Source organism: Phalacrocorax carbo, chromosome 1, assembly GCF_963921805.1.
Source record: "Phalacrocorax carbo chromosome 1, bPhaCar2.1, whole genome shotgun sequence".
In the NCBI taxonomy this organism is placed as follows: Eukaryota; Metazoa; Chordata; class Aves; order Suliformes; family Phalacrocoracidae; genus Phalacrocorax; species Phalacrocorax carbo.
In genome coordinates, this window is record NC_087513.1 from 53626800 (window position 1) to 53645536 (window position 18737).

At 38.5% G+C, this 18737-nt stretch overlaps 1 protein-coding gene across 1 annotated transcript in view; it reads right to left on the bottom strand.

Annotated features, from left to right (window-relative positions):
* Positions 1 to 15572, bottom strand: part of NUP205 (nucleoporin 205) — a 56316-nt gene extending 40744 nt beyond the window's left edge. Inside the window, exons 1-9 of the mRNA XM_064451967.1 lie at positions 15327 to 15572; positions 10274 to 10416; positions 9076 to 9247; positions 7959 to 8103; positions 6870 to 7029; positions 4714 to 4942; positions 4383 to 4547; positions 3393 to 3568; positions 248 to 364 (exon numbers count right to left, since the gene is read on the bottom strand). Of these exons, the coding sequence (XP_064308037.1) occupies positions 248 to 364; positions 3393 to 3568; positions 4383 to 4547; positions 4714 to 4942; positions 6870 to 7029; positions 7959 to 8103; positions 9076 to 9247; positions 10274 to 10416; positions 15327 to 15354 (1335 nt within the window). The 5' untranslated portion in view covers positions 15355 to 15572. The remainder of the gene's footprint in view (positions 1 to 247; positions 365 to 3392; positions 3569 to 4382; positions 4548 to 4713; positions 4943 to 6869; positions 7030 to 7958; positions 8104 to 9075; positions 9248 to 10273; positions 10417 to 15326) is intronic.
* Between the last annotated feature and the right edge of the window lie 3165 nt (positions 15573 to 18737).

Consider the following 18737-nt stretch of genomic DNA (forward strand, 5'->3'; position numbering starts at 1 on the left):
GCAGTATTTACTCACTAAACAAGAACTAAATGACACTTCATTAACATCAGAAGCCAAGGCAGTAAACTGATTCCTTTACAAGAAAAGTTATAGGAAGTGGCTATACTTAAGAATAAAAACCCCCCTCTAATCCAAAAAAGGGAAAGATCCAGCACTGTATGTTATCATTCAGATATAGGTTTTCTGATGAAGAAGGAAAGTCACAACCACTTTTTGCCACAGTAATTTAAAAGCAAACAGGGCTTACTAAAAGCATTAAATGCTCCAGATCTCTCCGAAGGGAAATAGGTGGATCATTACCCATCTGAATACTCATGTGAATCATGCGAGCATCTTCATCAGCACGGTTTCTCAGCTGTTTCACCTACACAATTTATGGATAAAAACATTGGTCTATATTTAGCTAAGAATGAAACAGAACAGAAATAATGGAATTGTCTAAAGAGCCTATTAAAAACTAAGAAAGCAAATGAACTTGCACATACATGACAAGAATGTTCAATTCCTTTTTTTTTTAATCTCACCCACAAGAGTTTACGTTCAAGGATATATTCAATCACTTCCTTACTGCCAAGGCCCTCCATTCATAGGAAAAGTCCTGAACTTATATCACGGGAGTTTTTCCCAACTAACTTCATCAGACCCTCTCGTTTGGCCCCAAAAGGTGGATCCTTTCATCGTCTTACTTTGAATGCTAGATGGGTTAGCTTCCAACAAAGTAAGCTAGCCCATTATCCACAAGGAGTGAAAAGAAACAGAAAACTGTAATATATTTTCTGTCTATAGATCTGGGGATTGCACCTTTCTTAGATGTGTAAGGCTACTTCTGCTTACAACTACTTTATGTTTTGAGAAGTCTTCGATTGATGTAATTACTTTGGACCCAGTCTATTGCAATGAAAAGCATTAGTACATGTCAATAAATACGGCGGGGAAAGAAGGGAAGGGAAGAATAACTGCAGCAAATTTTTAAAGCGACCTCTAATCAGTATTGTAAAATTCTTTGTGTTGAAAAAACTAATTACTAAACAAAAAACAGCTGACGTTTCATTTTAATGTCAAAAAGCCTTTGACAAAACACCCCACCAGAGGCAGGAGAAAGTAAATAGCCATGAGATGAGAAGTTAAGTTTTGTTAAATATTAAGCAGACATTGAGGAACACGAAACAGAAATAAGCGACCAATTCAACACACTAAAAATTAAAACATGGTGATGGTCAATAGGTTTATGGTCTATAATATCTCTTAATTTGCAAAACTGAATGAGCAGCAAGATAATTGTGCCTCATCAGGAAAAAATAGTTAAAAACTAGAAATAACCATGGAAAGTGTCAGAACAAACTGGCCAAATTAGTATATTAACAAAACTAATACACAGACAAAATTGAGTACTGATAAATGAAATAATGAATTATCTGAGTGACTAAAGCTAATTATCAAGTTCTGAACATAATGCAGTCAACCAAAAGATTTACCCAAATCATTACTGGCAAGCAGCATAAATGTTAAAGCTCTACAGAAGAGTTAAATAAAATGCTGACTTACAGCTTTAAATAAAACTGAAGAAATGTTATACATACACACACACACAAAAAAAGAGATCCTGTAAAGCAGACACTTCTCCACATAAAATTTGAGATTCAGTAGAAATAGCTGAGTACATAAGCCAACCACTAATTATTAGCAGTTAAGACAAAAAATTCCCTTGTAGGGCTATATCCCAATTACCTGCTAACAAAGTCCTTCCTGCAAAACAACTAGTACTGGCCTCTATCAAACTGGACTAGAAGTCAACAGTCAGATTTTTTGCTTATATCCTGTATTACAGAATCTTACTTGTAATGAAAAAATTATCCCTCTCATTTTTAGGCATTAGCTACAATCAACTGCAGATCTGCACCAAAGCAAAAACACTGAAACGGAAACAAAATATTCTTCCCAGAGATAAAGCCTCTATTTCCATAATGCAATGAAGAGGAGAGATGCACCAACAAACCAGCCAGCCTTGGGATTTTCAGGCAGTTCTGTGGATACAGGAGGCAGAGTCACATCTGTTCTAAATCTAATATGGCAGCAACCTCTGCCTAGGTCAGTCTCCAGCTCTTCCACCTTCATTCAAAAAAATCTGCTTTGTATCTCTTTCATAAAAACTGGTATCATAACAGGGAGACATTCAATCTTTCATAAAGCAACACCATCCAATGAAGAACTGCCTCACAAAAAAAAAAAGTTCCCACTTCCAACCCTGTTTGCACTTAATTGTTTAAGGAACTTCCATAAAATATACCTCATGTATTCAAAAAGATTCCTAACAGCTACTGCGTCTGTATTAGAGGAAAACACCATTGCATGCAGCCTTCAAAGGATGTCCAAAGCCTGATAACAATGTGCTAAGGCAGCCACTGCAGCAGAAATACAGCTGTAAAGTTATCAACGTGAACTTGTTTGAACTGACATTTTACTCGTTCTGTGGATATTCTGTGGGTTAAAAAGACAGCTTGAGAAAACAACATGCAACACCAACAGATTACAGATAAATTATGATTAAGCCTAAAAGCTGTTTACAGCATGTTCATATATGCCCTCAAAGTTTCTGGAAACTCAAATAGTTTTTCCTGCCAATATTGCTCACATTCTGTGAGGTTACAATGAACAAAATATATTTTTAAATCCTTCTTTTTCCACGTTGAAAAAAATAAAGTATTTGGCAACTCCAACTACAGCTCAACACAATGAAGATCACAAAATAAAGCCTCTATCAATTAATTAAAAGCATTTTCATAGAGTTTTAGTTTTCCATGTCTAGATACAAGGTCTTGCGCAAATGAAACTGTTGTATTTGCTTCAAACTTTTTTAAAACCCTTTTGTAGCATTTCTGCTGTTCTAGTGAAAACAGCTGCTCATTTTCCCAACAACTGATACTACTGAAAAGTAGAATCCCTCCCCTTAAATATGGAAAAGATCATTAGTAAAAGAATAAATGAAGAATGAGAGACAAAAACCATAAATTAATTTAGGTTACACTACTGTCTGTATCAAAAGAAAAAAAACCAACAAAACCCAACAAAATAAATCAATACCCACATACATTGCCAATGATTTCAGCATTCATTTAAATTTTAATCATGTAAAGCAAACCAAAACTCACTACCACCACAAAAGCTTGCTTTGCAAATCTCACCACACTGAAGTGTTTTAAAAATCACATTCCACTTTAGTGCGGAAAACAAACCCCAAACTATATGGGTTCCATGAAGTCAACAAGTTTTCTGAACTGCAGCACCTCAAGCTGAGGGTCATATCTGCATGTCTATGCTACCTGTCCTAATGTTAGAAAGAAAGAAGAGATGCCCACATTTCTCAAGAACTGCTATTCGCACAAACAACTTACTTTCATTGGCATGAGTGCGAGGAAGTCTGTGACAAGGTTATGAATTTTGCGAACGTAAAATTCCTCCTGGTAGAAATTTTCAGACCCCACGACAGATTCAGTCAGGAATAGGAAGACATTATCAGCAACCGCTAGCTCTGCCATTGCTTCATCTGCCTCAGTGAATTCTGCAAGAGCTGGGCAACAAAAATCACAAAAGGGGAAAAAAATAAATTACTATTATCTGTTACCAAATGAAACATATTTCAGAATACCCAGCAGATGTGCAAATTGACACGCTTCTTTCAACTAGGTTTTTCCTACCGAACAAGAAAACACTAGACTGAAGAGACAAGTTAATGAAAGTTGAGATCACCTGACTCCTTTAGTAAGTGTTAAAGTGCATAATCTATACACCCAATCAAATCTAAGGCTGTGAACCAAGAATAACAAACTAACCTTAATTAAGCATTTATTAATTATAATGTTTACATTTTCTTTAACAGATATTCTGAGTAGACTCACTTTTGACCTAGTAGGGAGCCTGGAAAGCTTGTGATGTACAGAGAGGAAAAAAAAAAATTAAAAATAGATATGTCCTCTCAAGATACTGAGATTTAACATTTACAGATGTAAAAAGTCAAATTAAGAATAGGTTCATGCCTATAAGTGTTCAAATGACACTGAAACTGCTAAAATGCCATCTTTCACATTTTTCAGTACGCTAAAATCTCTCTCACTTCAATATGGCTATATATATATATCAATATATGCAACACTATGCAGTATTACTGTCTAATAAGTAATTATTTCTAAATCTGTGTATATTTCAGAGCAATTGAATTCTCAACCACCAAACTCACATACTAAGAAAGCTTTAAAGGAGTGTCAATGGTAATTTTATCATAAAAGTAAACAATAACAATTCAGAAAGGTAACAGATACTTCTATTTATACCACTTGCAAGCTCTGAAAACTAATGTGCAGCAACTGCACTTTAGGGTAATTTACCTGTCACATCGGATAATTGGGATATTCCTCGTAATGCCAGCGCCCAGGCTAATCTAACAGTAGCTTGCAGGCCTGGCAATTTCCAAGGCTGAGACTCCTGAAGACGAGTGTGTATTGTTGCTATATACTGTCTTTCTGCTAGCAGAGGGAGCCGGTGCAGCAAATCTTGAAGAACAACAAAACACAAACACAACACCAACACCCAGTAAACAAATGTGAAAACAAACAGGCAAAATCCTACCAACTTGTTACTGGTCAATAACAAAATTGGTTTAATAATAATTTATCCATCTACACAACATAACCTCTCTGGGAAACCTGCCAGCATTACCTTCACGATCCTCTGTGCCTTGTTCCAGAAAGCTGACATCAAAGCAGTAAAGGAGGGCCATGAGGAGAGACAAGTTCACACCATCCAGCGAGCCATCAGCTTCCACTGTTACTTTCTCCAGGTAACTTATGAGGATTAGAGTGTCATCCTTACTCAGTGGCGACTGGCAGGTCCAGACAAATAGACTTTCAGCCAAGGACTGTCGGCATTCTTTAATGAGGTCAGAAACCTTTAAAAGAGAAAAACAAATAAAAACCAGTTAATATAAATATTCTGGCAACACATTCAATTTGTCCTTCTCAGTCAGTTAGCGTGACTATGTTAAGCTGAAATTACTCTAAAGGCAGCTGCTACATAAAATGTTGGGGTTTTTTAATTGCTAAACAACAAAAGGCACACTTCTGCTTGTTAAATGCATTCATATTCCCATGTACTTCATGTCAGCTGTGAGTAGATACCCTAGAACACGACTACATGCAAACCAGCATCTCTGTCAAGGTCAAGAGACATGACTCTACATAGAACTCACACGAAAGTCACACCTCCTGTCTCTAATCCACAACTACCCTGGTAGTTACATCCAAACAAGGTCATAGTCTTTCCCTTGCCCCAAAAGAGATACCTTCAACTGACTATACAAATACCTAACTTTTAAGACATTTAGAAATATGAAAAAGACATTCAAAATTAGAACTTTCTTTCCCCAGACAAAATATTTGTTTCAACTTTAGAATATAAACATAAATGAAATCTATCATCCCCTATTACATATTGAACAAATATCATGCCCAACCTAAAGGCCACCAAGCACTTTCATACTAAAAGTACTTTTTTCTTTTTATTTAGCAAAATATTGCATGCTATGATAAAATTAAGTACAATGGCTCTTGAAAACAAAGTTTGTCTTTTTTCTAACAGTTACACCAAAAATTACCTCTTCTCAAACACGGACATTTATTTCATTTGTTAACTTCATTCCTCCCACAATCTGAGTTTTAACTGCTTTAAGTCGTATAAAAACAGTAGAACTTAAAAAAAAAGACTTAAAAAATAAAAAGCCACTAACAGCCTTTCATAATGTATTTTATTTAGCTAAATTATGAGCTTTAATAGAGCTCTAATAATGTTCTTGCCCTATATCCATTATACCTGATTAAATTTTCAAAAAAAATGAAGAGCTATAAGCATTCTATCCCCAGTAAAATCACATGCATGGTGATAGAGAGAAAAAACTTTTCAACATTTAACACAGCAAGAGATCTGTGCACAGACTCCAAAAGAATAAATAGTTCTAATGAATACAGAAGGAGATATGGTAGTCCACCTAAAAGGAAGAAAAAAACTAACATTAAACATTAAATGAATTATAAGGTAAAATTAAGGTAAATTAAGGTAAATCAGAAGGATATTCTTTGCATAGTTTCTAGATTAATAGCAGAAGCGTAAAACAAATTATTTGGTGGAAAAAATTGACTGATTATAACACAGATTAATTTTAGATAGATCATCCATTAGAAAGAAGTTCAGAAATTATAACAATAATGTTTAAAATCTTCCTACTAGAAACACACTCTGCAGTTAGTCACAGTCTCAATTAAGTTCAAGGATTACAGAAGTGAGAACTCATTTTCAAGCAATTCTCACTTCACTATTAGAAATGCTTCTGTTCATATCAACACAATTGGATTATTAAGAGAAACATTATTTGCCTGACTAGACTTGATTTCTATCTGTTTTAATAATTTGTGAATTTTAGCTTGCTATTTTTATTTCAGTGGTGCTGATAAGGGTAGTTCTGAGAGCAAATGATTTAATACAGTCTTTAGAATAAAACTGGAAAAAAAAGTTTACATGTAGTGCAAATATTAGGCTTACTTTCATGCTGTCCTTGATCACACTTTTTCACTAAAAATAAGGTATGCCCTAGCATCAGGGAGCAACTGGGAGCAACAGCAAAACAGAAATGCAGAAAGTAATCCACATCACAAGCTGTGGAGTAGTTACTATGACCCCTCAGACAGTAACAGGGCTTGAAAGGTAGAAGACAAACAGGGTGGGGGAGCGGGGGAGAGAAAGAGAGAGAGATCTTGGTGGTCTAAGTGTATTCTAATCTGTGCATTAACGCAGAAGCATATTCACACCTAGTGAAGGTTTACCTCTTTGCGATGTTTCTCACTGCCCAATCCTCGCTCTCTCTGGAGTTTATCAAATTCATTGTTCAAATCAATGTGAGACACAAGAGTGAGGATCTTCTGCGTCAAACCCTGCTCCATTAAATCATCTGTAAAGCGTGTTGTCATGGACATTAACTCTTGACTATAATGGAAAGAACATAAATTTAACAATTAATCATACTATTCCCAGTCACAGAGGAAGTCTAAAATAATGAATCCCATCAAACGTATTTTCTGACAGAAAATGTACAACTACAGCGTATACCTAAAGTAACTAAATGTGCATTGCTAATTAGTAAGCAGTGCCCTCTCAAAACATTATGCTGAATGAATACGAAGTCTTTAGGTAACTGTAGGTTCAGGAATATGGAATATGAGAATACAACATGGATCAGCTGGTTAAGGTTTCTATCAAAAGGAAAATGTACTATATATAAGACACATAATTCACAAGCTCACAGCCTCTTTCTTACTAGTAAATGCAAATGTCCAATTATGTGCACCCTACTGAAGTGGTAGATAGAGCTAGTTCTAAAGTAATAATTTAATTTATGTTTCAGAATTTATATTTACACTAGAACACACCTTTTAATCTTTCTCTATTCAAGCAATCACTGTGCACTGGAAGTAAACAGCATACTGTTTTGTTTTTAATGTCAAAAAACATCAGCATATTACATTCGCCAGTAGAGTGTGCATCCATTTTAAGTAAAGGCAGAAGCACTTTTGCAGGACACAGGAAGACAGAACACAGCAAGAACAGAAACTCAGTCTCCGAAACACTGAGTAATCCTCACTAGTTACAGCGACACTGACCAGGAGGGTGTCTGAAGAAAAACACTGCCAAAAGGTGAAGTAGCATGAAAGAACTGGAAGAAAAATGGATATCCTTATAATCCAATAAAAATATAAGAAAAAATAATATTATGCTTAAAAAAGAAACATGAAAGCAACTGCATCAGGTTATGAGAAACAAACAAATTCGAGAAAAATCATACTCCCTTGAGTCTAATTAGTCCTAAAAGCACTTAAATCAAAGACCTTTGATCAGCTCATCACCCTAATACAGACCTGAGTTCCAATGTCCATGTCTTGCCTTGGCGTGACTGGATGAGGGTTCGTAGTGAATTGGCAATGCATCTCTTTCCATCCCAGTACAACAGAACAGCCACTAGACCTCTCGTAAGGCCAGGAAAATGAGGTTGCTGGTGTTCTCCTGTTGAATGAAAACGCACAGAATAGTCACAGGAAGTCGAACATACACACTTTGATAACAGCTCTGCATCTTTGTATTTCTAATTGAAATACAGGTGTAGCATTCAAAGCAACTGTGGTTATTCACTATCACTTTGATTCATTTCAGGCACTTAAAAAAAAAATCACAGATATTTTGGGTGTTATTATTAAAATTTATATTCAACCATTAAAACACTGAAAATAATTAAAAGAATTTGAAGTGCAAGTCCATAAATATCCCAGTCCAAATGGTATTTGCAACTGATATCTACCCATCTTAATAATTCAAGCTGATTATCAGCAAAAATGTCTTTTCTTTATCCAAAATGAAATTTTCTGTCTGAATTTACATTGAAAATTCAAGTTCAAAACAGAAAGTGAGGTTGACTTGAAGATGGCTTTCCAAAAGTGACAAATTTGCAAGCTGCTACTTCAATGAATTTTTTAAAAGTTAATGATGAACAGTAGCTAGTAATAACAAACAATTACACTTCAATAACTCTGAAATCCATTTTCTACATGCAAAGCACGCATCTCTTTCCAGAATACATCTCTTCCTAATCAGTTACTAGATTATGATCCAAATAGAGTCACATATCAATGTGACCATTTAACCCATAATTTGAAGAACCAATACCTATTGCACTGCTTTATGGAAAAACTCAATCAATTATTTTTAAACTATTTTTAAATTCAGTGAGAAAGAAAGCAAATCATAAAAACCCCTCAAATTATTCCCCCTTTTGCAGTAACAGCATAAGATATGAGCATTAAGGTTCAGAACACTGTTATCATATTACGTTACAGTGACAGTAGATTTCTTTTTAAGAACATTCTATGTCAGGAAGCTAAGGCCTTGACTGAATCATGCATTCATGTTAAGCATACACTTAAATAAGAAGGCCCTATTTAAGTTGTATTTCTCCAGCTCTTAAATATTTTCCCTTCTCACCAGCTAGAAGGAGCTCAACAGCTGCCAACTCTCCAATATCAAAGAGGTCACTGAGGATAAAGGCTTCTCTGATGAGTTGCTCTGGCAAAAGCCTAGTTCCCTGCTGACCCTGGATAGCAACCCCTTCTGTACTTGCTTTCTGAATTTTCTCATGCTGCTGAACATTCTTTGGCTGCAAGAGAAACAAGCATCAGAAGTTACTCAAAATAGCAAGATCAAATACTGAATAAAGCTTTACACATATAATCCTTCCTCACAAATACAGCTCTGACAGGTTAGGCTGTCATCATAAAAACAAAGGCAGTGTTTTTAAACACAGAGATAGTAAAGGCATCCTAAAAATGCTTCACACTTGCACAGCAATGTCCTCTTTGTGGGAACATACCAAAAATAATCTTATACAATCAGTGTTGACATTTAGTTTGCTCAGAATAATGGAGACAAAGTAAATTTTGACACAATTCTCAACAGGAATTAGTATCAGCTCAATGAGGGACATCTGGGTTGTTGATCAGAACTGTCCCGTTACCCCAGAGCACTATTTACTACATCATTCTTTTCCTGTTAAACTTAGACACTGAAATCCACTGACGAAACTCTATAGCTGTTAAGTTTTCTGACCTATCAGTTTAAAAAGCTATGTACTATTTCAGAATTAACACCACTGAAAGATGACATATTTCTAGTTGCTACCTTATGATCCATCAGCCAAGAAACACTGAATTTCTCCACATCATCTCACATTCGTAATGATACACATTCTATATTTTGTGAATCCATGTGCACACATGTTCTATGTGTTCATTAACCTGACTGAAGCATGAGCATGGACCAAAACCAGACAAAATAAGTTCTGCACTTTATTTCAGACACACAAGAGTAGCAAAAATAGCTAGTACTTGACTAATGGGTCATCAGATTCTTTTACTATTCCTTTCAAAATAACATTCAAATAATGAAAGAGGAAAAATAAAGTTATAGATAAAATTATCCTGTACAAGACACAAAATAACATGTATTATTCAAGTTATTTGTATTCTTACAGCAGACCAAGATTGCTATAACACATTTGTGTTACGTACTGTAAAAAACATAGAAAAGAATGGTCAGGGCCTAAACAATATGTAATACAACAATACAGGACAGAGTAAGTCATCCACTCTTCAACTCATTCCACAAGAGAGCATTAGGCCAGTACCGGATTTCTGAAGAGAGAGATGAAGTCAGATTTGTGTTTCTTTAAGACCTGGTCAAGGCGATGAATAGCTTCAGGTTGCCTTTTCCATATGGCATTCATTACAGTCTGCCATATGTCCTTATATGGACCCCACAAGCTGGCAGCTAAAAGAAGAAATAAAACAATGTATTTGAAATGGAGAAAGAAAGAAAACAAAGTATTCATATGGTATTTTCAATAAACAGACTCTTTAAACCTACTATTAGTCTCAGCTTGATGGTATAGACTGTTATGCCCATCAAGTAAAGCATATTTTCCTTTCTTACGGCACAAAAAAAAAATGACCAGTGGTCTGACATAAAACCTAATCGCATTTAGGGAGCTAGAAAAGCAGAAAAGATGAGGTAACGCAGCTAAGTTCTGGGGGTGAAAGTCATCTTATAATGAAATTTCATACCAGCTCTGTAATCTTTTATCCTTATATGCCTAAGAAATTCCATCCACTTCGGTAAGATTAAAGGATAACTAGGAACTGGACAGCAGATCTTGAATCTGAACATAACTCAGCAAGGCTGCCTTCCTGCTGTCCATTTTTGATAGAAAAATAAAACAAAGAAATACGTAATATATGATGAACTGATAACGAACAGCAGTGCTATCAGAATTTGTTTCATCATTGCATCAGTCTGTGTAGAATAAAATAAACTAGAAACCAAAAATGTAAGATTAAAGGCCATATTACATAAGGAAAAAAATCAGAAGACTAAGGACACTTTCTTTGACAGTTACTCAGCTTTCTCATTCTAATTTAAAAAATAAATCCAAGTACTTTTGATCCCTAAGACACACTTGCTGCTAACATTATGTACAAGAGCTTCATAAAGATATGAATTTCCTTTGCTAGAAATAGACAGATCAATATACATAATTACCTGACTATGTTCAGAAGAGGCCAGATTATTTCTGGAAGCTAGCAAGCACAAATATATTATTTAAGAGAAGTCTGACCCTACTTTAGAAATACAATCTCTCTTCTTCCTCAACACTGAAAAAGAGTTTTCTTTGCATATTTCAACTCTGAATTTAGTATTAGAGCTGAATGGTCTCTTCCTCACTAGAAGTTGTATTATTCAGAACCCAAAGCGTGTAGCATGAAGAGTGCACTAGAAGTTTCCTTATCTGGTCTCATGAAAAGTGTATACTCTTCAGACTTCATCCAGAATCATTGTCTAAACTGAAAACCTTACAGATAGAAAATTATTCTTAGCACCTAGTATTAACATCCTATTTTAAAAAACTCCAAATATTAAGACCCACATTAATCAGAAGTACCAAAATGTTTTCCTTGCTAGATATCATTTGTATTTGTGAAAGTTTCAGATTTTACACACCACAAGTCACCGCTAAACATACCAGATAAATTTATTAGCAATTGCATTGTTCGCCTGCAAGCTACCACATAACAACCACTGCCTGACCGCAGGTACTGTTACATGTTTCTGTGCATCTACTGAAACAGTCCCTGGCCCAAGGATATAAGCTACATGCTACAATTTTACTAGTGGAAAAGCTACTTTAAGAGGTTGCTGCCCTCCTTCATTCAGAGGGACTTGTTCCCAACCATACACATGCCTGCTTCATTAACTTTGATGAACTGCACTGTAAGTCGTGTTAGTCAAATGATCCAAATTAAAGGGTCAGGGGGAAGGCAAAGTTTCCAGAGTTCTTCCAACCTTGTTTTTTTTAAAAAAAAAAACACCAGAGTATTTCATTAACACAGGTTAAAAAGCGGCCCTGTTAATCATAAAAACAACTGAAGGAACAACGCCTGAAGCACAGAGGGAAAGAGCAAGTGCGTAGTGAACAGCAGAGGCCTCTGAAACTGCCTTTGTTTCTGGAGAAATGATGAAATAGAACTATGCCTTGTAGAGTAGCCTATATACAAAAAGTACTAGCATTTCAATTAAAACTGGCTTAACTTTCTTTTTCCTTCTTATTATTATTGTACAAGTTAATACCATGGTATAACATCAAGTACAGTGGCAACACTTTATCTTCACATAGCTTTTTCTAAGCAGCTCTAACCCTTAAGGTAAACCTGACTAGGTGCATCAAAGTCAAACATATCCGCACCTCGTCTTGACCAGGCTGCTTCTGTTAAGACAGCAAGCAAGAGGTATCTACTCTGATGTGAAGATTCTCCTCTTTTCATACACTCAAGACACCACCTCAAAGGAATGCAAAACACTGCATGAATTCCCCGAATAATAAGGCAGCAGAAGCCAAGTCAAAGTGCAGCGAGTGAGCATGGAGACAAGAGCAGGTCTCAGAGCGAGGCCACTGGTTTCAGTCAGTTTTACCACTACCTAAGGTGTCTTGGAAGCAGCAAACCAAGCAAAACCAAGCAAACTTTGTCAGTTCTATTCTGTTGCAAAGGAAGAAACCACACAAAACAAGAAAAAACCAAAACAAACCCTCTCGTCCCAAACTCAGCGCTAACAAAAACTATCATCATTTACCATGTAATTAGCAATAGCAGTAAAGCTGTATCTGAGAGGACAGACTGTAAAAAAGGACAAATCCTCTGTCCTTTCTAAGCATCAGAGTGTTTTCATCATAACCACGTTACCCCTGCCTAGACAAAGTCACTAAAAATAGCTACTATCAGACAAATAATTTCACACTCCAGACTGTAACTGGCTCTCCCACATAACTTCAGAGTTCAGAGATTTACTTCCACTTGATGTGGCCTTTTCACTCTTATTACATTACCAAGTCCAATAAACACCAGCAGCAATCCACAGCGCCTGCCAAAAGCTGTTCAACTATATCCCTGGCCCATTTGTTTGCTCTTGTCCCTACAACATATTGTTTTGCCCAGCCCAAATACATGTACTTACTGTAAGGCATTAAAACGGATACAGGATCTAATTCTTCTAACTGAAAAACTCATCCAAAAAAGAGTTTATTTCCAGTAGGATCACATCTACAACCCGGTTTGCTCTGCAACGGCACAAGCTACGCTAGAACAAAGATGAAGTATTGCAGAAAAAGGAATAAGCAATTGGGATAAAGAGCAGGTTGGAGCTTAGTGACCATGCTGACTTTTTCCCATTTATGCTGCTTCTATTATTATTACTACAGTTTTAGAAAGGCTGACCATCCCATCAGGGACAGCAAGAAAGGACAGGCTGGGTTGCTTCTTTTGGAAACATCAGCAGTTGACACTTAAGCCTGAACTTTTTGCCAAGTTATAGACTTAACCACGCTATGTCTGTCCCCACAAATAATATACTGTAACCTAAGGCAAACTCTTAATTAGTTCTAGTGTCACATTTGCTTTAACTTTTATCTCATCTTCTATGTACATAACTCCTTCTTCCCCTATTGTTTTTAATTATAAGGCTATGGAATCTCTTGCCATGTAACATACAATAAAGTGTAGTCTCATTTGAACTACTCCAATTTTCACTTAACAAAGTCACATTTCAAACAAAGGGTCTTTGCTTTATTACTGCTTTTCTGTGAGGGGGCAGGGATGTAACTGATTCAGTTGGATCGAAATATCTTCTCTGTACAATTTACTCCTCACCTGACCCAGGAATGGAGCTTTTAATTTTATTAACTAGTCACTACGATGTACACCACCTTAGTTATAGACGTTTTGGCCATGCCCATATTCTACTCATGACTGCTTTTCATAGGGTCTCCATTATCCCTGTTTTAACCTAATGAAGCTCAACAACAGCAAATGCAACGTCTTGCACCTGAGGCAGAATAACTCCAACGGGCTGGGGACCGAGTGGCCAAAAAGCAGCTTTACAGAAAAACACCCAAATGCCCTGATAGACAGGAAGCCGCACACTAGTCAGCAGCATGTCCTCATAGCAAAGAATGCACTGCAACCAGCAGGTGTAGGCAATTTATTTTTTAGGCATCTCTTGAGAGTCCTTCACTGCAATACTGTGCCCAGTTTTGGAATCCCCAGAGCAAGACACTGAAATATGGAGCCGGAGAACTGGATGAATGAGGAGAGGCTGAAAGAATTTACCTTGTTTGGTTTTAAGAAGGCTAAAGAGGGATGGGAGCTTTGTTGTCTTCAACTACTGAATGGCACTATACACTGAAAACAGAGACAGAGGTACCCCAGGAAAAGATGAGCAGCAACTGATACAAGCTGCAATACTAAAACTTCCAGTTACCCATCAGGAAAAAAAAAAATGTAAGAAAATCACTGTGAGGGTGATCACACATTGGAACAAAGACCCAGAGAGGCCTCTGGGAAGATTTTCACCCTTACAAGTATTCAAAACTAGTTTAGATAAGGCCCTGAGCCACCTGATTGAGCTGGCCTTGCTTTAAGAGGGAGGAGGAGGAGTGTTGGACCAAATGACCTTCTAAGTTATTATCTGGTTATCTAGTCATTCCCTTTTGTATTAGGTTTATTACCCAGTATAACTGGGTAAGTGCTGCCTTAGTAACTCACAACTGCTCCCTGTGACAGGCTCTGAATGAGCAGTGGATGATCCTGATGCTCCTAATCCTTAGCAACACTCGATGCAAGAGGAATCAGCTCAGCATTTCCAGACTCCTTGTGTAGCATAGAGCAAAATTAGGGACATATTTCTTTTTTGCCTTTTATTGCACACAGCGTTGAGAGATGAGTGCAATATAGAAGCGATGCTTAATCGCATATGCACAGAGTCACCACAGACCTCTTGAACCAAGGCGGCCTTTGCTATCCCGTGTTAGCAGCTTCGTGCACTCCTTTCCAGGACCAGCCGGGCACGGGGGCAGCCCCAACCGCGGAGCTCCACCACCTCTCCGCGGCCTCAGCGACCACCACCCGGGCGGAGGCCCACGGGGAGGCCGCTCTGCCCACCGCCGCCCCCGCAACCCGCCGCCCGCTCGGGCCGCGCCGCCTCCTCACACCCGCCTTCCCAGGGCCGGCCACTCCCGCGGGCTTCGGGGAGGGGCACCGGCCCCGCGCCCCCCAACCGGCGGGGAAGACAGCAAGCAGCACCGCCACAGAGAAGAAAGAGGAGCCACGGCCCCGCACTCATTTGCCGCTTACCCGAATTTACCGCCAACGGCGCCGCCATCTTGGAGAGAGGGAGGCGCGATCGCGGCGCCGCCGCCCGAGGAAGGCCCGCCAACACCCCGGGCTGCCCGCGGCGGCGCCTCCCGAGGAGCGGGGCAGCGTCCCGCCGGCTCCGCCCGCCGCGCAGGACGGGGAGAGGGTCCCACGGTTTCTCTTCCCCGTTCCCGCTTTAGGGGCAGCCCCGCTGGCGAGGTTAACAATCGGCCGTTCCCGCGCCGGCGGCTCCCGCAGCGGCTGGAGGGGGTGGGCCGGTGCCGCGGGCCCTGCGCCGCGGGCCCACGGGAGTTGTAGTCGCGGAGGGGCGCGGAGCCGCGGCTGGGGCGGGGGTCAGGCGTGCGGCGGCGTGCTCGGCTTTTTCTGGGCTAAGTTGCAGACTGGTAGTTTACCGTGCCAGTCGGCTTCGTGCTCCAACGTTTTGGAGGTGGCTGCGGAACAGGGAGAGCGCCGGGGCTCTGCGTTCCCACGCCCCCCCCCCCCCCCCCCCTCCCCGTATCGTGGGTAACACATCCCTCCTGAGCCGCTCGGCTTCTCTTTCCCCCTTCCTTTCCCATATCGTGCTGAAGGGAGTGTTTCCTTTCCAGCCTTGCCCTGTAAGCCGTATTCATTGAATAAAGCAAAATGCTTGAAGTCAGATGCTGCACCGGGAGGTAAATTTATTAGAATGCTTTAAATTATTTTTTTAGTTTTAAAATGCTCCTTTTTTTCAAAACCATAATGGTTTGAGTTTCTGTGGTTTCCTATTGAAGCCTTAAAAAAAAAAAATGAAATAAGTGATTTGTAAATGTTTCAATGATGGATGATCCTTATTTAAAATGCAGATAATCGAAACAGCACTATTTGCTTAAAAACAGTAAACTGAGGGGTTTTTTTCAACTTTGTTAGCAGCTGTGTGGCATTTAAAACTAACTTTTCTTGGGCTTCAATTAGTGAACTAGGGTTTACAATCTTGTATAGAAAAAAAAAAAAGCAGCCCTGATAGGGGTTATCCTGTGAAAAAAAGCTGTATTTAAACTCCAAGTATGTGTAAGAGAAAAGCACCAGGAATGAAGAAAAGAAAGCAAAAAAGGACATTTGTACATGTATGTATGTGGAGCTGAGGAACACATATTAGCATCTTAGAAGTATCCCATATATGAAGTCAATTTACCACCCCATCCCAGTAGTACTTAAGTCTCCTCCAGAAATGACCTCCTGCATTACCTTGAAGACAAAAGATTCTGCCAAGAGTATGTATTCATTTTTAGTGCCAATAGTTTCTCTTTTTGAACTTTATTAAAACAATATTTCATGGTTGCAAAACCACATTCAATGAACTAAACCCATAGGAAACTGGCAAAATAATTATCTTTGCTTCTCTAGATCTTTCCTATAATGCGATGGCAGAGGCGGCAATAGAGAGAGTGCACTGGTCCTGGGGTGAGAGTGAATTGGCAAGGCAGCTATAAGGAAAAAAGAGACAGAAACCAGAGAAAAAAATTCACAAGAATTAGTCAGAAGTGAAAGAGGAGAGAAAAGAGGAAATCTAAAAAGAGAGGGGAAGGAAGTCTGGCCTGTCAAGAAAAGCTCCTCTCGAGTTCAATAGATGAATCCCTTCTCGTTAATTTGGCCTAATTTGTTCATTTAGTCACAGGGCTCATATTTCCTTGAGATTTCCCTTTTCCTGGTCATAGCCATGAACTAGAACAGACCTATTGTAATGAGAAAAATAGTGAATTATTTATTTTATTCTAGGAAAGGAAGAGTGTCAGGCAAGAGGTGAAGGTAGAAAACAAGTTCAGTTATTGTACAAGGAGCAGAACTAATGCAGCTTGGCTACAACGTTTCTCTATCTTCTCCCCTGCACCGGCCTCCGTGAAGCCATAGCTCTGCTCCTACACTGTCCACATACCACCCCAACACCTATGTCTACGAGAGGCAGGTGCTACAATAAATTCAGAGACACATACGCTGATTGCCTGGCCACGACAAACCTAATGGATAGTTTGAGGTTTTGCTTCAGCCTCTCCAACCACAGGGATCCTAATTTTGATCTTTTCCTTTCATACATTCTCTGATTTTCACAAAGTTTGTGAGGACATAAGTTTTTGAGCTCTTTAGCCCTTGATCAGATTAGGTTGGAATTGGTTCAGGAATTGCAACAGGTTCAAAAGTTACTGAAAACGTTTGGCAGACAGAGTGTGATTTCCTAAGCCTTGTTTCCTTAAGAACCAAGACTTAAAAACAAAAAAAGAGAGAGAGAAAAATAAATAAATGAATCAATTTTTTTTAAAAGCCTTTCCCAGGCATTAAGAGCTGTCATATTTCTTTTGGCATTCAGACGCAGCCAGATTGCACACACTTTTTTTAATCTCTGTTGGAGGAAAAAGATCTTTTCTAACCACTGCAGATTTAATATTTTAAATTTCCAGATAATTCTTTCCTCTCCTTGCCAATTGGCCAATGGTCACATAGCAACATGAAGAAAAAAAAGCACCCTGAAAAGAGTGGATGGCATGGGGTAGGTCACTGGGCAGTTGAACTACAGAAGAAAAATACCACATTTAGCTCCAGCTGCACAGCATTTATTACACTCTGTCGGCAACATATTTTAATGCAAAATAGCTGTGACAATGCAGCTCCTAGTATGGATGAAGTAAGAGAGGTGTCTAGATACACCATACCATACATTCTGCACATATTTATATTGGCATAACTGCGTCCATCCATGCTTTGATGAGTAGGCAAGTCCATTAATTCTTTGCCTATTCTCACTTTATTCACTGTCCTTTAATTTAGGATCTTATTGTTTACCCAGGATCACTGGCTGGTTTGGTGGAATATTTTTGCCAAGTCACTATAGGAAAAGAATACCTCATTCCTCTTCCTAACAATAGCTCTCAGCAAGTTCTCCAGTACAGTTGGGTTCAGTGAGGGACATCGGCTTCTTTCATCCTTAATTAGAGGATGGCAATCTGTGAAGTATCAAAGGTAGGCTGACACTAAATATCTGGGATGGATATTAATTCCTCTGGATTCCTGGGAAAGGAGGTCCCAGGTTGCCTGTAGGGTAGTGAATTCTGCTTGTGCAGTGTGAGGCCTTCGTGTAAGAGATGTTATTTTCTGTAGGTGGAAATAACTACTAGTAATTAAAATCAACTGCACAATGGGAACCTGCTCTTCGACTGGAACTTCTAGGTGGTTTGTGATGTACTACAGGTGTAACATTCTTAATTTTAATAATACTAAATTTAGCCACTGTGGTTCATATCTAAATCACCCATCAAGATATGAGAATAATGATGATGACATTATGATTTCTTTTCTTTATATTTTATTAAGATCAGGAAGGATAATTATTAGCAATAAAGAAAGTATTATTCAAATGCCCAAGAGGCCATGCTTTAT